General features: G+C 40.6%; 2 protein-coding genes across 3 annotated transcripts; both read left to right on the top strand.

The window, feature by feature from the left end:
* Positions 1 to 57: 57 nt before the first annotated feature.
* cUnh5orf22 (chromosome Un C5orf22 homolog) lies at positions 58 to 10,939 on the top strand (the record flags this gene model as incomplete). Its single annotated transcript, XM_079224868.1, has 10 exons — positions 58 to 126; positions 1,782 to 1,927; positions 2,496 to 2,645; positions 3,909 to 4,042; positions 4,862 to 5,154; positions 5,328 to 5,390; positions 5,914 to 6,035; positions 8,799 to 8,865; positions 9,558 to 9,697; positions 9,807 to 10,939. 10 exons carry the CDS (start codon positions 58 to 60, stop codon positions 9,961 to 9,963), a joined length of 1,341 nt encoding a protein of 446 aa, XP_079080994.1. The 3' UTR covers positions 9,964 to 10,939.
* A 625-nt stretch (positions 10,940 to 11,564) lies between these two features.
* On the top strand, positions 11,565 to 22,070 carry LOC306743178 (uncharacterized protein). 2 transcript variants are annotated; one of them, XM_079225668.1, is made up of 7 exons: positions 11,565 to 11,687; positions 16,369 to 16,513; positions 16,635 to 16,730; positions 18,614 to 18,758; positions 18,881 to 19,026; positions 19,481 to 19,620; positions 21,496 to 22,070. In XM_079225668.1, the coding sequence occupies exons 1-7, from the start codon at positions 11,588 to 11,590 to the stop codon at positions 21,642 to 21,644; spliced, it is 921 nt and encodes a 306-aa protein (XP_079081794.1). In that variant the 5' UTR covers positions 11,565 to 11,587; the 3' UTR covers positions 21,645 to 22,070. The 2 variants fall into 2 exon arrangements, with proteins under 2 accessions (XP_079081794.1, XP_079081795.1); XM_079225669.1 differs by having other exon boundaries at positions 21,499 to 22,070.
* Positions 22,071 to 22,759: the final 689 nt, after the last annotated feature.

Below are 22,759 nucleotides of genomic sequence, written 5' to 3' on the forward strand. Positions count from 1 at the left end.
TCGGACAGAAAAACATTGCACGCCACGGAGTAAACACACGTTTGTTGTCTGTTCACAATGAGCTCTGTGCCGCTGAAGAGGTTATACAAGGAGCTGCCGGTGTGGATAGTGGAGGACCACCACGATGTAAGCCTTTCTCTACATGTGTTACGGTGTCTCAACAAAATGTCTTCCCGTATGTTCCACACCTGGCTATTTGTTCGGTAGTTGATTAACACTTACGGATTTAACCTAGCTAGTACCCACTGTGCAACACAGCTAACGTGAGTACGTAGGTTACATAAATACTTTCACGTTACTGCTCATTATTATTAAGTATACCAAACGTTACTATTGTGTTATTTTATATATCGACAGTTAACTGTATAGCTGCACTTGAATGAAGTCCTCCTAGAAAATGTATGACACGGATTTCAACATTTAATCAGTATAATCTACAGACTTTTGTGATGAAAACAACTCCCTACCATCTTGCTCAGGGAGGCTTCGACATGCAAGCCTCGGGAAGACCAGGGATCGAGCCGGCTATCTTGTGGTTTCAGGAGGAACACTTTCCCCATGAGCTACAGCCGCCCCAATAATATTGAGCCTTCGTATTTTACAACATGAAACATCATCAAACAAATCTCTTGTGTGAACATGGGTTCAAAGTGCATCCTAAAATCCTCCAAACTAAAGTCCTCAAATGAAAATATACTTACAAAATATAACATTGCTGACTTGCTTTCAGGCAATAGAAAAATAAGTTGTATTGTCACTTCTTCCGTTTGTGCAAACATACAGAAGACCTGAAATTATGTTTCTCTAGTGTCTGACATAAAGTCAATAATGCAACAGTTAAAAAAGTTTAAAAAAATAGACAACATATAAACATAGTGCAAAAACAGTTAGAAATAGACAACATATAAACAACATATAGCATATAAACAACATAAATTAGGAAACTATATAAGTGTGCGTTAATAGCAGCGGTCAGACAGTTTTGCAGCAGACATGAGTCTAGATGTGGGAGTGGTGAGAGAGATAGATAGATAGATACTTTATTAATCCCCAAGGGGAAATTTCTTGTCATAGTAGCGCTGTACAACTTGAAGATAAAAATAAACACACAAGATAAAAGATGAAATATATAAAGAAGCAACAGGGATGAAAGATATATACAAATAAAATTAAAATAAAGTAAAATATAAACGTGTGTGTGTGTGTGTGTATGTATGTATGTATGTATGTATGTATGTATATATATATATATATATATATATATATATATATATATATATATATATATATATACACACACACATACACATACACATACACACACACAAAAGAATAGAATACAACTAACTAGAGAGTTCAGCTTCCTGACAGCTTGGTGAATGAAGCTGGTTGACAGCCTGGTGGTGCGAGCCCGGAGGCTGCGGTATCTCCTCCCAGAGGCCGAAGAGACCGTGTGAGGGGTGGCAAGGGTCGCTCACAATCCTGGTCGCTTTGCGGGTGAGGCGGGTGTTGTATATGTCCTGCAGGGAGGGGAGGGAGGGGGAGTGAGGCACCAATGATTCTTCCAGCTGCATTCACCATGCGCTGCAGGGCTTTCACTAGTTCTGAAGCGTGTGGCAACTGTGTAGCTTTTCGAGCATCCGACGCCCCTCAAAAATGCAAAAAATAGCAGAAAAATACACATTCAAAAGTGAATGAGATGTTTTGTAAGGTTCTTTACAGACTAGAAAGGCACTATGTCAATGATCTGAAAATTGCGTTTTTGACTGTATGTTCACTAGGTGGTGGGTCATATTTATCGTGCCATTGCATCAAGACACCTCCCACTGAAGAACATAAAGATGATTCATTTAGATTCCCACCCAGATCTTCTCATCCCTGTCAACATGTCTGCTGACACCGTGTTTGATAAGGAGAAACTCTTCAGGTATGGATTTTTTTTTTCAACAATACAAGTTCTTGGATGCAGCAATTTATCAGGCGAACATGAACATTTGCTGATATTCACCATGGTGACTATTAATGGCATTGTCAATGTATTTGCCGATTTACTGTTGTGTTTTGTGCCATATGTATGTATGTATGTATATGTATATATGTATGTATGTATGTATGTATGTATGTATGTGTATATATATATATATAAATATAATATAATTATTATTATTATTATTTTTCTACCAATGACGGAAAAATCTGAAGGCTGTCATTTTTGACGCCTTGACCACTACGGGTCAGAGAGGGATGCTGATGCATCAAAATTCAGATAAGAATTCATTGTGGTTTCAGTAATCCCACTGAAACTGGGGGGTTCAGGTGGCTCGTCAAAAGGCGTAAGGTAAGATTTGTGTAAAATGTTATACACTGCTCCAGTATCCTGCAGCCCTGCACAGGACACGTGGGGATATGTAATGGATGGATGGCTGTTCTAAAAGTCAAACTGTTGCATTGTGTTGGACTTCACCAATCACTGTATGTTTATGTTTTTTTTTCAGTGAGTTGAGTATAGAAAACTGGATAATGCCCATGGTTTATGCTGGCCATGTATCATGTGTGGCGTGGCTGCATCCATACTGGGCCCAGCAGATCAGAGAGGGTGAGCACAGGATGGCTGTAGGAAGAGACCCATCCACCACCACGATCAGGTAGGATATACACTGACCAGACCCAGCGTCACACGTCAACCATTCATTTATTGCCATTTTGCATAACAGGGATGCACAGCAAAATGCTGTTATAGACCATTATTAACACAAGAAAAACATGACAAGCAAAACTATAAACAGTAATACATTCCGTTAGTGTTTTTTTTTTTTAATTGGCATTATAACAACAGCAGCAAAAATAATTCTCTTGACATCTTGTATGGGCAATATCTTAACAAAAATAAAAAATCAGGAATACATTGCCCATCAGCTTTGACTATGTTTGAGCCCAGCTCCTCTCGGCCCACCTCTGTCCTGCTGTCCACCCATCAAGTGTAGCTTAATCCTGGATGGAGGTCTCTGTAAAGATGTGGACACATCAGTCACTGACCTCCCGCTGCTGGGTTAGGCTGAAGTCTTATTTTTATCCATCTTGTTTTGCAACCGGACATCAGAAAGCCAGGAGTATGCTGGATATTGGAGAAGCCTCAGGTCTTAGCTGGGTTAGCTTAGCTTCCATCTCGCCTCTCCTCCCTGGGGCAGTTTGGTCCTGCAGGTCGGAAATCTTTGGGAAATCCTTTGTTGCTTTATAAAAAGCCCTCTATACAAAATTCAGAGCATATCTATTGCCTCCTCATGGCTTTCAACATGGTGACGGCTAAGCCAGCGGCTAGCAGCTAATGGTGCTAACAACGCAAACAACAAAAGTCTTGGCTGAGCTGAACAGTGTTCAGCTGGAGGGAATCAGAGGGGGGGCATCTGCGACGGGCGGGACGACGTTATCAGCTGTAACCACAGTATAAGCGCATTGTAAATTCCTGCTCTACATAAGCAGGAATTTACTAGCTGTGGCTCTGAGATGGAGTGGGTTGTCTTCCAATCAGAAGATCAGCGGTTCTATCCCGATTCGATCTTCCCGAAGACACTTCACCCTAAATTGCTTCCGAGGCTCTGCCATCGGTGTAGGAATGTGAATTAGTTAAGTCCTAATGGGCAGGTGTTACCTTTTTAATGCCATTAATGCATACATGTGTATGATAATGAAAATGATATGTGCTTTGAGTAGTCCTCCCACACAGATGTTTTCACTTTTGTTGCCTTCGTAGACTGTTTGGGCAAGAGGACTATCCCTGTTATCATTCTGCTACATATGAGTTTTGTGATTTAATGCTGCTCCGACACAGATAGTTTTTTCTTGTCCTTTCTCTTCGGCTTTGTTATGAACTTCACTTTGTTTCTGTGTTTTCTCTACTCTCTGTGCAGGGTGACCAGTACAGACAACTACTTCCTCAGTGATGGTCTGTATCTTTCGGAGAAGCACTTGGAGAACTCCAAACCTCTCAGGCTGAATGTGGTCAAAGTCAATCCTGTTCAACCAAGTGACTGGCCACTAACAGGTGTGGATTGAGCCTCTAAGGAAGTATCTCTCAAACTGTGGGTTGTCATTACAGGTGGGGCGCAAGAGGAAATGCAGATTTATTTTATCAACTCTATTGAGAACTTCACATATTACAAAGTACACAGACAAAAAACTAAGACATTAATAGATACATGGTGAAATGCCTGTACTTTCGGGTAAACGCTTACGTTACCCCTTTAAAAGGTTACGCTTGAGAATACACGACTCGCCGATTCTTGGCGTCTTGCCAAAAAGATCTGAGTGGCCGTATCAAGCCTGCAACCCCGTTTTAAAATGATTTGTAGAAGAAAGCAGGCTCATTGCAGCCACTAATACTGATACAATGGGATGGCTCACAAATCTGCACTCATTTGTTTATAATATTAGATATAACTTTATTTGCATTGTTCTAACAAAGTGATTGCACATTTTATTTATTTTTGTCTGATGGTTTACTTGAAAGTGATTGCAATTTTATATATTCTATTTTTTAATTTAAAAAAAAAAAGCACAGAAGGAGTCACAAAGTTGTTTCAGCATGAACATTTTTCTTCCTCCAAAGTGGGGCGTGACAGAAAAAGTTTGAGAACCACTGCTCTGTCGGGGAGACGGTCTCTAGTAGAGTTATGTTTTTGTTCCTTACCACCTGTTGGGGGCTGCACACATTTAACAGGGTTATTTACTCGGGCTGTAATACTCATTTAACATTATATTAAGCTTTCATTCAAAACCATTCAAATATCCTTCACTATGATTCCCCACATTTTGACACGTTTCCGTTTTACTCAGTATTCTGCTTTTCTGTGGGACATTTCAGGGAAGAAAACTGAAGAGGACACAGAGGGATTGTTTGCCAAGAGACCCCGTACAGAGTGCAATAAAGCTGGGGAGGCCAGCTGCTCTGAGCTCCTCTCTAGATGTACTGACTTACTGCAACCAGCAGAGGGCACCAACATGTCCATCTTGGCAGATGATGACAACAATGAAGGATCTACTCATTATGTTGTTAAAATAATTTCTGCATTTCTTAGTGAGACAGAACCATACATCTTGGACATTGATTTGGATTTCTTCTCATGTAAAAATCCCTTCAAGGAATTATACACACAGGTAAATCCCACTCATACACTTCTAGTTCTGTAGTGGCTCCTTGCCAAAGATGTGAATGCTTGCCGGTATTACCACTTTCACTCCTTGGCTTAACGAAAGTTACAATATTGCAAAAAGGTGAAATGCATGACACCTTGAATTGATCAATGTCTTTCTGTCTTGTCTGTGTCAAGGAAGAGTATGACATCCTTAAGCAACTCTACAACTTCAGAGGACCCAGCCCTGATGCTGATGAGGTCAGACTTAGTTTTGTACATGTTTTTTAACCAATGACGACACACACAGACAGACAGACAGACGGTGAGAGAGAAAGGTGCACTCAGTAGATTTCACCTCTATATATAGATCTGTAGAAGGTGCTGTATCACTGGCTCTGCATACTGTATTAATACACCTTGAAGGTAAAAACCCCTGTCAGAATGCTGTCTGCATTTAATACCATTGTACCATCTAAACTGCAGTAAAAGCTTAAGGACCTTGATCATTGGTTGTGGTTACATGACTTTCTGACAGACCGTATTGTCCACAAATACAAATTTAGAGAGCAGCCTTACTGGTAGCATACTGGTGTTGTATTCTTGATTGTTTTTATTTTAGGAGTCATACCACAATGTCTGAACAGAATAATTTGTAGTATAGTTTTAGTGGTTTGTTCTGTAATGTGTGTGTGTGTGTGTGTGTGTGTGTGTGTGTGTGTGTGTGTGTGTGTGTGTGTGTGTGTGTGTGTGTGTGTGTGTGTGTGTGTGTGTGTGTGTGCAGGAGCAGCTTGATGAGTGTGTGGATCATCGTGTACATCAGTTGGAAGACCTGGAAGCAGCATTTGCTGATCTGCTCGAGGATGATGGGGAAGAGACGGTTTCACGCTGGGCCAGCAACCCTGGGTAAAGTGTCAACATGCCGCCTTAGCATTGATGTTAATGTAACCATTAGAGGGACACTCTAGATATGACACTTATCATAGGGGAATGTCATATTGTTTTCTGACTGGCTCGTGTGCACACACTTTCAATCAGGACTGCATGTCACTGCAAAAGCTTTCTATCCACCAATTTAGAAAAAAACACATCAGTTCCCTTATTACATCCCAGACAGTGAGCAAAGTTGATGAAATTGAACAGAAATCCACCCATAGACCTTTTTCACAGTGGCATTTTGACTTGTCAGAGCAGGTACAGCAAAGATGGACCCGATGACAACCGTGGCTTTTCTTCAGTGAAGTGTCTTAGGAAGCAACACCAGTGAGCTAGTATTTACAATACCAGAGCTCACGGTTTACTAAGTAGTGTTCTATGTTTAGCCTCTGCACTTTAACTTTGAACTTTATGCTCTTTACGGTGCCCTACAAATTCACAATGAAAGAAAAAAAGTAGTGTTCATGGCATGTACATTTCTTTCTGCTAACACTCCCACCACCAATGCAAAATGACAATGATTATGAAGCATCTGAAATCTCAATTTACTTTTAGCTGTACTATTTGAGTATGTATTGGGTGCTCCAGGGATGACGTATTCTTTGAGGCCAACCTCGGGAAGTTAGCATCTTCCAGGGTTGGCCTAACTAAATACCTTCTGGTTACACTCACTTTTTGCCAATGGGATTTCTCCATTGGCTTTTGGAGTAAGCTCTGTGGCAAACAAAACTTTGATGATACTTCAGAAAGATGATCATCACAAATGAACACCACTTTTAAGATTGTTTTAAGCATAAATGCAATCGCTCGAAGTAAAAAGCTAACATTTGGCTTTAAACCAACTCCACCACGGTCACATGACTTCACGTCACCACCACTAACTAAGCTAAAGGCTGACTAGTGTTCTAGTGAGGACGTTAATAATAATAATACATTTGATTTATATAGCGCTTTTCATAATACTGATAATAATGAAAAGTCAGTTTAGTCGTCTCATTTAGACTCTTGTTTGCAACCGCCCTACACGTAAAAGCTTCAGAATTAACGAGTGGGGTATTTTCTGTAACAAAACAAAACGTGTGTGACAAACCTTCCTGAATTTTGCAGCTGTACTCCAGAGAAGAAGAATACAATACTGTATATTACTTGTTTTGACAAACAGCAGACAGGCAAACCGAAAATGCACTAAATTCAGATGAAGAAGAAACTTATTTAAAAAAATGTTTCGATGAAAAGATATTTTAAATAGCAGGAATGTAGCACAACATGAAATGGAATATCATCTATTTAAATGTGAAAGTTCAATCAAAATATTTTGTCTCTAAAATCAATTCATATTTGTGATAAAAAATTGTGACTTTGATATCAAAATAACGGTGGTTATCATTTTGGACACTGTAGCCAGTCAATCACACTGCTGACACATAGCCAGACAACCATTTAACTATGGGCAATTTTAGACGCAGCCTATCCTGCATGTTTTTGGACTGTAAACTGTGGACTGTGGAAAGAAACTGAAGTAAGCCAGGACCCACCTTGCTGTGAACTGATCATGCTTACCCGCCGAAAGGGTGAACGTGGAAGTTATTTCAGACACCGCCCAGGGCTCTGGAAGTGGCAAAGCAACTAAAAGTTAATGTTGTGCTTTTCCTTCTATATGTCAAAATACCATAGACTGTATATAGGATTGGTTTGTGCACTGCTGTTTTGAAGCCTTGATTTGCCATTTTGGCTGTCGCTGTCTTGGCTTTTTGCAACCAGTGAGCGGAACTGGCCATATTAGGACTGCGGAGACTCCATATATGGCTCTGGTAGCGGTAGTGACCTGTTAATCACAAAGTGGCCCCGCCCTAAATCATACCCTGCTCTATGGTCTGTTTGACCCTAAATAGACCATCATTTACTAAATGAACATCATGCTGTATTGAAGAAGACTTGGGACTAGAGATTGAGACATAAACTCATGTTTAAATGTTTACTGAGGAAATAAATCAAGAGAGAAATAGTCATTTTCTCACAGACTTGTGTACAAGCTGACTTCATTGCCTCCTGCTGGCCAGTTGAGAGAATGCAAGTTAAGATACTTCACAATGGCTTCTATTTTCAGAACTGAAGGTTGCCAACTGCAAAATACCTGCTGTGAAAAGGGCATGTAGTAATGATGGTGGATGTTATGCAGCGGGCTCAGAGAGATGTTATGCAGTACATTCTGTACACACCCACACAGTCTGGAGAACGGGTCTAACACGTCAAACAAAGTGAAATCACATGTGCTGGTGAAGCATGTGTGTTATGGGATGATTAAGTAATGTATTTACTCCCTGTCTACTAGACACTCGGTAGCTCACTCATTTATGACACTTATTAATCATGATCATCATCACTGACAGATGAAGTGTAGCACCACTGTAACTGTTGCTTCTAAAAAGGGCACAGCCCTAGATAGATAGATAGATAGATAGATAGATAGATAGATAGATAGATAGATACTTTATTCATCCCGAGGGGGAATGTGTTTGTAGAAGCAGCAAGCAAGTTACAGAGTAAACATAACAATATTAAGTATGAAAATACTCAATATATACAATGCAATAAAATAGCAGAGCAGAACATATTACATTTAAGAACATTTAATAATAAAGAAAATGCAAAGTATACATTCTGTGCCTGTTTGCTTTTTAGGACTCCGCTAGAGTGTGTTACTTTCCTTTTTTTTCTCCCATGTGTTTTCAGCATGGCTCCATTAGCCCAACTGGTTTCCAGTTTGAAGTCGAGAAACCAGTGCCCTGATTATGAAATGGTAAGAAAGTTAATGCACTTACGTAATACAACAACTATTACTTAAGTTGTTATGAGAGATGTGAATCTCCAGTGGCCGATTACAGGAATGAATCATGTGCCATTGACTCTCAATGTGTCGCATCATATTGGTAGCTCGAGCAATAAGGTAGCAGACTGGTGAGTGTTTGAATGGCGTCTCTTTACTCTGTATGAGGTCCACCCTTGGTGAAACGCAGAGATCAAAGAAAGGAGAGTAACCAGTACAACAGTAAATGACAACCAAACGCAGTAAAACCTCTCACTCCCCTGTATTTGTATATACATAGATTATTTTAGGATCATGGGTGTTTGTCAATCATGTATTTTATATAGCCTGCTTACTGTCCACATGGATGTTTGCCTGATGAAGACTACACCATTGGGATGGAGGGGGGTACTCAAAATGACAGTTGGACATTCAACTTTCTATGAAACATTCAGAAATGATTTGGTAATATATCATTATAGTACAGTGCCTTTCAAAGTAAATAAATCAATCACTCAAATTAAATAACAAATATCAAGTTTCTTACCAGTGTATTGTTTTATTCACACTTTATATCTGATCTCCTTGCGATCACCCCTCATCCTTACTCTCGTTTGTTTCTTCTGATTTTGTTTTGTCACTCTGCCCTGCTTCACCCCTCCTGCTCTCTCTCTGTTCTCTCTCAGGTCCATCAGGCAGGACTAACCTGTGACACAGTTGAGCTGCCTCACCACATCAGCACTGATGAGGAGATCAACAGACTAATTTCAGCTGTACAGCTGTTTCTGAAGGCTGTGCCCAAACCTACACTTGTTACTATGTCCAGGTAAATAATACAGCCACACATAGTTCAAATTTGAATTCAAGCCTATCTAGTTAAAGGCATAGTAGTAAAGGAAGAAAGGTTAAATGGGTTTGTTCCTGTGTGTTTTCAGGTCCAGTCTAGATGAATACTGTCCGGTAGAGCAGGTGGATTTTGTCCAGAGTAAAGTACTGGCTGTGCTGGAGAGCCTGTATGGAACACTGGACGTACACAAAGACTATGAAAACAGCAGCATCGAGACTCAGGACTGCCAACCAAAGGCCTCTTAACAAACGCACATACACATGTGTCCCTTTTGGGTTTGATGGATGTACCGTTTGATAAAGACAACCACATAAAGAAAGGACACGTCAGATGCTATTGCAATTAATCTTTAAGTAAATTCATATTTTATTGCCAAAAGCTGGAACATGTTTTGGGGCTGTTGGTCATGATTCATTAAAGTACAGTCAACAAATCCCATGTGCAGACTCAAACAAGCAAAGCAAGAATGCATGTTGAAGTTTAGAGGTATCCCATAAACAAAACTGTAGGTTCTGTAAGTGGTTATTGTAGTCAAGGTTTCCACTTTCCTTCTTAAAGAGTACAAATGTGTACAACTCAAGAGTCAAGGCAGCAGATGGAAAATGTCAGATACAGCCGGTTGTATAATTAATTGGATCAAACCGTAGGTAACAGTTGCACACTGGAACACATGGTGCTTCTTGAGAGATGGTCATGATTTCCTGTATGTATTTTAATGATGACAATGGAGCAGCACTGTGTCATTACTAGTTGGAGCACAGATAATTTTCCAGTTTTCAATTTCAACATTAGAAACACGTCAATACTACAATGAAAAATGTAAGGGCATTCTAGCAATTTATTGTCCACTTCCAATAAACAACTGATCTACAAAGGTGCTGTGGCTCAGTGAGTAGAGTAGGTCCTCCTTTAATCATAAGGCTGGGTGTTTGAGACCCGGCTCCACATGTCCAAGTGTTCTCCTAAAATGGGTTAAATACAGCGGAAAAAAATTCTAATGAAGTTCACTGTGTGTGTGTGTGTGTGTGTGTGTGTGTGTGTGTGTGTGTGTGTGTGTGTGTGTGTGTGTGTGTGTGTGTGTGTGTGTGTGTGTGTGTGTGTGTGTGTGTGTGTGTGTGTCCCCCTCCCTTATTTCTTCTGTTTTATGTTGGCGACTTTTGTATCATTAGTTGCGTAGGCAGGTTCACGTGGTCTCTAGTTCTCCTTTTGTTTATTGTCTTTTCTGGCCACCTATAAACTACATGCTTTAAATAAACGATTAAAGGACTGCCAATGCCTGGAATGTTTCATGTTGCGCCAGGGTTTCCCGTGGCCGGTTTGTAACAATGGATGTGGACAAATGTTAAGCAGCAACCAAGGACACTTGAGAAACAATGACTAAATGGTGAAGACTACAGAGTCTCTCCGAAAGTGAGCGCGAACGTTGTGTCAAAGTAGTTCAACAACTTACTGGACAGCCCACTGCTCCTTGGTTAGCATGGGTTAAATGCAGAGGTCCTATTTCATGTATGTAACAACATACATGAAATAAGTTTGGTTCCAATCACAGGTCAGTATTGCTTAACATTAACAAGACATGTGCTGACTGATCCAGCCGCATGAACTTAGTGTGTTTTACAGCTTCTAGACATGAACCAATGACTCGCTATTCAGTAAATATATATTTACGCATCAACCGTGTATAGACAAAAGTGTGATTTCCAGTGAAAACGCATCACACAGCCTACTTTGTCGTTAGGCTTTGGGCGTTTACGCAGAGCTCGACACGCGAAAGCTTCGTTGTTCAAAGTGCGTTTGTGTTTCTCCGCCCTGACGGTCAGTGACAGCTAACAGGCAGCAGCCCGACACACGGAGCCCAGACCAGCGAACATGAAGGACAACAGCTTGCCACGTATTGTCGTTATTGTCTTGTCTACGGTGGTTTTTATTGCCGTTTTAATTGTTAACGCGTTGGCTGGAGCGGGCAGAGGTGAGTTAAATAACGGTAGACCGACACTGGAATGTTTTTGTACAGCTCAAGTTAAGGTCCATGTTTCCTTGAATATTCTCCCGACACTGACTCGGTATATGGTCTGTAACACGTTTGATTTGGCACAATGTATTCCCCCACATGGTTGTTTTCTTCTTGCCTTATTCAACTGTGTTTTCACTGGTTATGAAACAGTTGTTTACTGGGAGAGAGACTCGAGGCGTAAACTGGGAACTCGTTACGTCGTTAGTTATACAAAACAATGACAAATGATTTCCATGACCGTGCTTGTGTAACGTAAAGACTGATGTAACATACGATGGTTGCTGCGTAGCCAATTAGCTAGCACTATATAAAAGTACGGCAGAACCCAAAAAAACTTTTTTATCTGAAGAGTTGTCGTTTTGTTCAAGAAGCCGCGATAATTTACCGAGACGTGACGCTGTGTACCGCGTCAACGGGTCTGTTCACCCAAATACGAAGACGAGGAGGCTTTTCTCACGTTCATCTAACAGCTAAGTTAAATGTTAGTGGCATGAAGCTTTGCATCTAAATTTAATCATCTTTGGATAGGGAGTGGCACATGGAAATAGATCTGAGTACAGCGTTGGAGGCGGTGCCCTTTTCATTACTACACCGCCTCCAAGTCCTCAGTCCATCCTCATTCTCCGGCTCATTCACGTGAACGGAAGAAGGAAAATAACGATTTGACTATTGGTACGTTTGAACAGCTTTTACAACCTAATGATTTAAATAAGTGCTGTTCAAGTGTTTATACCGAAAAAATAAATAATCATCTGCTGAGTTAGAGATGTCTCTTTCCCAATGTAAATCTATGGCCCAGTCCCAATCTCCACTCTGAAGGACTCAGACTTTGAGGCACGCTCCCGCGAAGTCCTTGAGGGTTTAGGGGTGTCCCATTGTCACATCGTAGAGTGCTTGAGTCTCTGACAGACATTTGGAGCCCTTTATGATCCCTTTCCGCAAGTCCGCATTAGATGCTGACTTTGCCTAAGGGAATTACCCACAGTTCATAGCAATGTGGCGTTAAACATGCAGTTCCCAATGGGAGCATGAAGACGCAAAAGAAAAAGGTAAACAAAGAGACACGTGGGCGTTCAGCCCAATAAAATACCTTTAAACTACAACATTACGGATTAAAGATGGAACATAAAAACACATGAAATCAGAGGAATGCAAGCAGAAATGATATATAATAACATTCTTTTTACAGTCATCAAACATTTCGTTTTGACAAAAACGAGTAAGTAAATAATTTAAAATGACTTCTCATCTCGTGAGGAAGATGTTCAAATCAGTGAATAAAAAGTATAAAATAAATACACAATTGTACACAATATTGTTTCATGTAGTCACGTGATATGTTGCAGCAAAGTGTTGTCCCATTCATATTCACACTAGTTCAAGCCCTCACAGACTCTCACACTCAGCCACTTAGCAGCTGATGTCAGTGAGTCCCTGATGGTTTAGGGTGGAGATTGGGACTGGGCCTGTGGGGAAAATTCCTCTTTGGGCCAAATGGCATCACGTGACTGACCCTGAAACTGCAATTCTACGGCTGACTACTATGGGTTCATCCCGAATCCTAGTTTCCCTCACTTGTGTCTTTTCCTTTAATTGTTCAAAGCGCTTCCTGAGGCCTTACTGTGGCATACCAGAGACTGTGCAGAAAGGAGACAGCCCACTGAGTCAATTTCCTGTATCTGTGTCATGTTGGTTTTAGGAGACGAGTGGCAGGTTCTGAGTCTATAGAGTCCATCTTGCTGTGTTGTTGGGTGCCAGAATAGATATTGCATACTTTTAAGAAAGTAAACGGGCTCTAGGAGGCTACCATATCACCTAAGTGTTAAAGTGAGAAAGGATGTTGGTAATAGTTTAGCAAAGCCTTCTGCTAACCTCCTCAGTCAGATGCTGCATGCAGAAGGCTAAACTATTAGAGAAATTGAGAGAAGTGTTGCTAATAGGCTAATCTATGACATAAATGAAGAGATGTCCTGTTTGCCTGGGTCCAGACTTTTGAGTCTGCCCACTTCACCGAGTTTGAGTTGACTGATACGTCTGGCATTGTGGCACTTGATTAAAAAGGGATTCAGCCAATGACTGCCACATAGGGACTCACAACGTTTCCAAGTGTTGACAACTGTGCGCCAGAAACTAGGAGTTATAATAACAACAATGGAGACTGCTACAGACAGCAATTTTTTTTTTTAATTAAACATTTGTATTATTCTGAAATCAAACAGCACTCTACTTTGATGTCTGTGAAAATGTGTTATGTACCTCTGACGTACTGGTACAAGAGCCTCTGTGGTGTCTTTTTGTTTGGCACCTTCCTCATTTGTCTTCTCAATATTGGCCAACATCTTAGGATAGTTAAGTTTTTTTTGTTACTTTCTCTTACAAACTCGTGCAGCTCAACTCTTGAAATGTTTGATGGCTTTCTGATTGATTTCCTCATAGAAATCATGTTTAGTTGTAGCAATGTCAGACTGAAGCTGGAAACAGTGACGTTAACAATTCAGTCTGGTATTAGCCAAATATCCCACTCTCAGGCTTATTTTCTCTAACAAGTGTAGCATCAAAGGCATGGGGGAACCAGCCAGCCGACCAGCTGACTGCTGGACAGATTTTTTTGATCATGTTTGAAATGTGCCATGATTTAGATATATGGCGTTTGTCATTTCAAGAGACATTTTTGCAAAAACGTTGCAGTTTGTTGTACAACCATCTTGTGTGAAACTGCTAGGTAACATAGTAGGTATCTTACGTGTATTATCAACGACCAGTGTTGGTACATCCGATACAAAACGCATAAAGCATCGTAGCTGTAGCTAGCTTACGTGACTTTTAGGTGTGAAGTCTTTCTAATATTTGTTTTTGTAGTGTAAGTCAATCAACATTCACACTGCAACGTTGTTTCAAGAGATTTTCAATAAGGGGGATTTCACATTGTATATCAATGTTTAATAACCGTTTAATTGAGTCTTGATTTTTGCAAAGTGAAAATGTAAAGCATTATCTTTTGGGTAAATGTGACCGGCAAATAATTAAGCAATAAGGTACGAGAGGCAGTACTGTGTCGTGCAATAATGTACTGTTCAAGGGAGTTGTTAGGCGAACCCTTGCCGGCAAACCCTTGAACTGTACATTATTGTAGACACAGTACTGCCTGGAGTACCTTATTGCTTTTATAATACGGGTATCTGCGACTTCATAAATAGTAATAGTAAGCTCTCTTTCAGCACAAAATAGTTGTAGCCACCAAATGTTGTGTATCGCATTTCAGCAACAGAGAAAATAGTCCCGTACGTGTATGGCGGTTGCAAAAATAGATACAAAAAATAGATACAAAAAATGCGAAAATAGTCCCGTACGTGTATGGCGGTTGCATCCGCCATACATGTACGGGACTATTTTCGCAATTTTCGCAAAAACACGTACGGGACTATTTTTCACAATTTTCGACTATTTTTGCATAGCAACCGCCATACACATACGGGACTATAAAACTGACTGCCTGGTCAGTAAATCTGATCAGGTCGGTTGGAAGCAGGTGGAGGATGACACGCAGCCACCGATGTAAAGAAGTGCTCTCGCTGCTTCTGTCCGTCTTTTCTCCGTCATTTTTCTCCTCCATGATGTTTAGAGAACTTGCCTCGCGTCGGGAAATGACCGACGTAATTATCTCTCACTAGAAATTATCACAATTTTGTTGTCAAACCCTTTTCATTCCTCATCTCATTTTAGGGAGGAAGTGACGTTGTGTTGTCGTTCGTTATGCTAGTGTGGGGGATGCTACGTGAGCTTGTTAGCTGTTCCGTTTGAGCTAACGTTACTGTTAGCGAAGAGCCCCGTTGCAATACTGTGAACTCTCAAGCAATACACCTGCAAGTTAAGGAAACCAACGTCTGCGAGTCGTTACTGCGGACGTTACAATATCAAAGTTTACACGAACATGTTTGGTAACTGTCAAGCTTGAAATGACAACTAACGGTCGCGCAATTTAAATCTACCTGTTGTTTTTAAGTGCGCACTGATATGGAACGCTCTAAATGTAAACAGGCTGTACAGTACTTTATGGCTGATTATAATACGGGTAGATCAAATCAAGCATTCTGATTGGTTGAGAGTGAGTCACGAGGTGTAGTTTATTCAGCCATAAAGTACTGTACAGCCTGTTTACTGACTGCCTGTTTACTGACTGCACGTACACGTACGGGACTATTTTCGCATTTTTTGTATCTATTTTTTTGTATCTATTTTTGCCGGCCCTCCGCGTTGGACCTAACAACTCCCTTGAACAGTACATTATTGCCCGACACAGTACTGCCTCTCATACCTTATTGCTTAAATAAACTACACCTCGTGACTCACTCTCAACCAATCAGAATGCTTGATTTGATCTACACGTATTATAATCGGTAATATGAACCTGATCCGGTCACCAGTCATCGCTGATCCACATACATTTTTGATTATACTGTATATACAACTTGCTGTGGTTATATTGCAATACTACTAGTTCTATACTATATACATGAAAATAAACACCTCAACCCCATCCAACTGAAACACTGACTGAGAACCAGGCCTTGTCACCCAGGGTCACTGATGGACCTCATTAATGGTCTTGTGATTCAATGTCTCTGTTGTTCTCCAGGTCCTTTCCATTCTACGACAGGTAATGTGTCAGGCCGCTATGAGACAGACATCACTCCAGCTGGCTGGACCTTCTCTATCTGGGGAGTTATCTATACCTGGCTCACCCTGATGGTGATATACATCACTACATATGTGTTTAGAGGGTAATTATAACATCCAAATAGTCATATTCAATATTTACTCATGTGGATTTAGCCTGTCTGATAGGACTCATTAGTCAGAACAAAATTCAGATGAAACTGATCTCTCTCTTTCTGTGAATAGATCCTGGGCTCAGTGTCTGATGCCATATACCTTCTATTTTTGCTGGCTGGCCAACATGGTGCTGAACATGATATGGCTGCTGCTGTGGGATAGAGAGTATGTATCCTACTTCTACTTAGTACTTAGTATTCATTTGCACAAAAAACTAAATGCAACAACAGCAATGATTTAAAACAAAAAGGAATGTAATGTGGGGTTTTGTAGCTGCCAGGAATATTTGTGTTGATTCACTTAGTGTATTAATTCCTCTGGAGGACATGTGGACATGCAGGAATTTAGGTAAACAGATCTTTTTTTTTTTATTATTCAAATCACCAGCTAAAATTTAGAAAATGCAGGTCTTGCCGCAAAACAGGAAAAAACTGAATGCAAAATAATAAGTACATTTCTTTTAATGAATAAAAAATAGATTAATAAAAGGTCAAATTAATGATAATTAATTAATAAGTAAATTAATTTGGGAATTAATACAATGTTAAATAAAGGGAAATTGAGGGAAATTATAACAAATATCAATTTCTGCCACTTTTTATCAATTAATTAATGTCTACATTTATTTTGAATATAATTGGTAGTATAATCATTTGCATAAATGTATTTATTGAGTCATTTATTTACTTTTAGTTTTGGCAGGTTCTGCCCTCCACGCAGTTTTTCCAAAAAACTTCATTCATTCTTCATCCATCCAAAACAAACCTTTTGAACGCATCACAATGCTACTCAATGCAACCTCTGTGCTGGACTGTGTTGCCTACCGTTTGTTAACAGCTAACAGTTTTCTTTTTTCCTCAAGACAACGTTAGTCTTGAGCCCTGATGTTACTTGGTACTTTGGCATGTACTTGGTAGTGAAGTATCGGTTCTAGTGACATCCCTTGGTCTGCTCACACCATTACAGAAGAAGCACAAATCTATTTAAAAACACATTATACATTTTAAATTAGCAAATAAACAACAATTCATCTCCAAAAGAACTTTCTGGAAACAGTGGAACTGTTGATAGTGTGTCAATTAGCCAGAAAAACAGATGTTTCTGGAAAGTAAAATTGTGTGTGCTCTGAGAGCCACAAACAAAATGCCATTACCTCCATTGTATGGGGAAGGTGGTAGAAATCTCAGTGATTGATAACATTGCCAAATAAACACCCAATATCTGCAGGAAAGTAAGAATATATGTTTTTAGGTATTTGGTCATTTTATTTTCTCAGCTGAGAAGTTTCATAATCAACTAGAAAGGTGCACTTAGTGCAGATCTCCGCCAAATATGTCTGCAACGACCACTGTTGTATTGTGTGACTGAATAAATGCAACCCACAATTGGCGAACCCCCTAAAGACACCATCAAAAACAAGCAGCAATTTATACAATCTTACCAAAAACTAAATTAAACTCACCCAGTCGTCTGCCCGCGCGTGTGTGCCGGTAGTTTCGTTCGCTGATAGTGGTTAGCCAAGCACACCGTCCATTCGGGCATCTGTTAGCCAAACACACTGAAAACTTGGTAAACACCATTGTTGGCGCAGAGTAGAATATGGGGATTCAGGAGGTGCATGTATGCAAGTATGTTTTGAAAGTGGTTTGAGAAAGTGTGATTGGACAAAACTACGCAAAGTCCTTGAGCATGCAGCCATAACACGCAAAATAGTATGCAGTTTGCTGCAGCAGAATGTGAGATAAGCCATGGCGACAGGTGAAGAAACATAATCATCGATAAAATATGAAATACGAGGGGGAATTGTTGTTGTTGGTGATCACCACATCATTGTGAACATCATTATATAGCCATGGTACATGTTGTTGGAGAAACCATAAAAATGTAGTTTTATCTAAACATAGGATTTGACTGAGCATATCAAGGCCGAAGATAATAAAGTTAACAATTACTCCAGGCAGAATCTATTTGATTTGCTATCTCTGAAATGTGTACTTGTAAATGAAACGACTGCTGACACTCTCTCTTTTTCTCTCTCTGTCTTGCAGGTTGATGCTTGCTGCTCTGGTTGTACTAATCCTGATGACAATTTGCAACTACACTGCTTTGTTCTTCTGTTGCTTTGCCACAGATTACTATGGGCTCTGGTTGCAGACATTCCATCGCAAAGACCTGTACTGTCTAAGAATACTGGTATGGCAGACTGTGTGTGTGGACAGAGTGTTGGTAGAATATCTGATCTTTATTCACTTTATTGCTGATGGGTCCCCTGTGAATGATGTCCTTTTTGTGCTCTTGGATGTTCACATGTTCAGGTTCAGAATGGTTTGGCTCTCTACACCACATGGACGACCATCGCTTCTCTGATCAACTTCTCATTGGTTCTGCACTTGTGGGGTGTGGCCAGGAGCACAGCAGCAACAGCTTCTCTATGTATCCTGTTTGCAGAGGTAGTGGGATGGTAAGCTTGGATTGGATGAGGTTAAATGATGGGCATTTCAGAAGTAGAAGTGATAGATGTGATACTAGCAGATTCATTTGCTTTAGTCCTGACTGCTGTAATTGGGACCGTCACTTAAAAGTACTACAATAATGTATGTTGATTTTGGGTTAGGGTTAGGCATAGGCCCTCTTGAATCTGAGCTGACCAATAGCAAGCATTAAGAATAACTTGTAGAAATAGACAATGTTTTCGCTGATGGTCTCATTTACTTATGTTTCATAACCAGTTCAAAGTTTCTCACAGTGTCTTTAATGCATTGCAATAATAGCAGCTGCTTGATGTATGATCACATTATGTATTTTTTATGATTGTCAGACAGATCTAAAATATACGTTTATGGGACCACTGTAAAACCATCACTGTACTCCAATACATTTTACCGCTGGCTGAGGATTGCTTTGTCTGTGTGCAGGTTCCTCCTTGAGAACTGGGTGCTGGACCGTTGGGTGCGTAACATCCTGACAGTGTACCCCGTTGTGATCGTGGCTCTGGTTGGAAACATCTTCAAACATTTTAACCCAGCTGATCCCACTCCAAATTCTGTGTTTATGGGTAAGTACTGGATCACTTCACTACGACTGTGACTTCACCGGCCCCACTCCCATGTTGGGAATAAGTGACTGGTTTTCATCTGACATTCACAGTATATGAATTCTGGATGAATTCAATTCAGTTTATTTTATATAGCCCAACATCACAAATACAAGTTTGCCTCGGAGGGCTTTACAATCTGTACACATGACATCCCTGTCCCGGGACCTCACATCGGATCAGGAAAAACTCCCCCAAATAAAGATAGTAAAAATCCTTTCACAGGAAAAAAAGGTTAAGAAACCTGAGGGAGAGCAACAGAGGAGGATCCCTCTCCCCGGATGGACAGAAGCAATAGATGTCATGTGGCCAGAATGAATAACGTAACGGAGTTACAGCACATTCAATGAATATGACAGAAATGATTCATATAATGAGTAGTAGGCATGGTCCATAATCCAGATAGCCACTATCCATTAAGCAGAAGGAGGTAGAGAGGAGGGGCATCAGCAGGGCCATGGCAGCTGGCAGGTCTGGTTCCAGGCCAGTTGCATCAGCAGGGCCATGGCAGCAGGCAGGACTGGTTCCAGTCAGCCACAAATCAATGGAAAAAGAAAGTAGAGTTAGTAATATGCATTGAAGAGACAATCTTTTATCCAGAAGGAGAGAAAGAAGAGGTGAAGAGGAGCGAAAGAGGAGGAGGAGGAGGAGCTCAGTGTATCCTAAGATGTCCCCCAGCAGTCTAGGCCTATAACAGCATATCTAGGGGCTGGACCAGGGCAAACCTGAGCCAGCCCTAACTATAAGCCTGGAACAGCCCTAACTATAAGCGCTATCAAAGAGGAAAGTCTTAAATCTACTCTTGAATGAGGTGACCGTGCCTGCCCCCCGGACTGAAAGTGGAAGCTGATTCCACAGAAGAGGAGCCCGATAACTGAAAGCTCTAGCCTCCAACCTACTTTTTAACACTCTGGGAACCACAAGTAACCCTGCATTCAGTGAGCGTATTGCTCTAGTGGGGCAATATGGCACTATAAGGTCCTTAAGATATGATGGTGCATCACCAGTTAAGGCTTTGTAGGTAAGGAGAAGGATTTTAAATATGATTCTCGATCTTACAGGAAGCCAGTGGAGAGCAGTTAGTACAGGACTAATGTGATCTCTGTTCCGCGTCCTCGTTAGTACACGAGCTGCAGCATTCTGGATCAATTGGAGAGTTGTTTTTATCAATGATTCATCAATGTTTCTGCATCGCTTTGAGACAGAATGTGCCGGATCTTTGAGATGTTCCGTAGGTGAAAAAAGACGGTCCTTGAGATCTGTTTCACGTGGGAGCCAAAGGACAGCTCCTGGTCAAAAATAACTATGAGATTCCTTACGGTGGTGGTAGATGCCAGAGCGATGCCATCCAGAGAAACCATATCATCAGATACTTGATTTCTGAGGTGTTCTGGGCCGAGTAAAATAACTTCAGTCTTGTCCGAGTTCAGCAGCAGGAAGTTGCAGGTCATCCAGGTTTTAATGTCTTGAGAACACGCTTGAAGTTTGGCGACCTGGTGGGTTTCATCTGGTTTGATCGACAGATATAATTGAGTATCATCGGCATAACAGTGACGAACAGAACAGATAGGCACAAACAAATAAAGTCCACATCCACACACACTGTATCAATGTTTCTTGCATACAGTGTCAGAAAACACGATTATTTTAGAAGGAGGTCAGCTAGACAGCTGCTTCCAAATATAAAGCGATTATATTTACACAAACAGCATAATGTGCTGCCTCCCCGTACTTGTAAAATTATGTCAATTTTTAAACTTGGAGGATTGTTTAAATTCTGCTGGCTAACTCAATCACCCACTGTTTCATGTATTGACTTATTTTGTGTCCAAACAGTAGCACTGCTGGTGTTAGCATGTGTCCTGCTGGTTTCCCGACTCTGCACCGTCATCTGGAGAAATAACAGGCGGCCTCTCCACTCCCCAGGCTCAGCACGGCTGTTGGTATCACCCCTTGATGGCAGACAATTCATGATTTTTACTTAAACAGGAAGCACTGAAAAGGTTTCTGTCAGGCTATTCTTAATTACATATTCAAGTGTTAATGTAAAAGGAAGGCAGGAAAACCTATCTTCTTCACTCCTCTTTTGTCCCCCAACTGTAATCAAGACAATGGGACACTGTTCATCACTAAGTACCTATTACGACTTGTTCATCCTTACTTGCCATTAATCTCTGTATGATATGTACTTTTTAAACAAATGCATGCATTTGATTTCGTTTTGTAATGCTATTTGAGAGCAGCTTTATTGTTGCATTTATGGCTATTTTTATTGTTTATCCATTCAGTGACAACATACTATAGTGTCAAACTACAGCAGGTTGACCTTTTATACAATATAAGTTCAATAGAATGTTAAAGAGCTTTGTTTAATTCATTCTGATTGGCAAATTAAAGCTTTTTTTTTCACATCTAACGCATGTCTGAGTTCCTGAAAGAGTGTAAAATTAACTGCAGAAAAAACTATTTGGCTGATAAGCACAGTATGAGATTTCCCCACCATGAACAGCAGCTAATGAAGACTGTTCATCAGCTTTGAACAGACAAAGATTAATGAAGAAAAATTAGATCTCCCACGCATATACAACGGCTAAGTAATTGCAGAGGTACTGTCACTAATGGATTTACTTCTTGTTTTGATTGGTGTCCTCTGGAGGGGTCATTACATGTTTTTGTTTGTGTGTTACCAGTGCCAGTGTCTATGTGCTAAAAGGGACAACAACAACAAACTTATTACACAACCCAACTATATACATGCGAGGTGAGGCAGCGATGAGCTGCCTCCTCTCAGAAATGCCTCACAAACTGGGTTGAGCGCATGCCTTTTGCTTTTCTCATTGTTTGTCACCACTAATATTGGTAGACACTTTTATTATACGTAATTTCTTTCCATAGAATAGGTAGTGTATTTCACATATGTGTAGAACATATTTAGTCTTGCTGATTGACATGAAACTGGAGGCAAACAGTACCTCTACCTCCATGCGCTCCGCTTCTGAAACACTCCTGGTGGGGCAGGTTGCACGTCGCAGGACGGAGCAAAGCCACATCGGAACCGGATCGCGGCGCACATGCTCCCAGTGTGTGACTGTGAATGAGA

Source organism: Taurulus bubalis (genome assembly GCF_910589615.1).
Source record: "Taurulus bubalis genome assembly, chromosome: 1".
In the NCBI taxonomy this organism is placed as follows: domain Eukaryota; kingdom Metazoa; phylum Chordata; class Actinopteri; order Perciformes; family Cottidae; genus Taurulus; species Taurulus bubalis.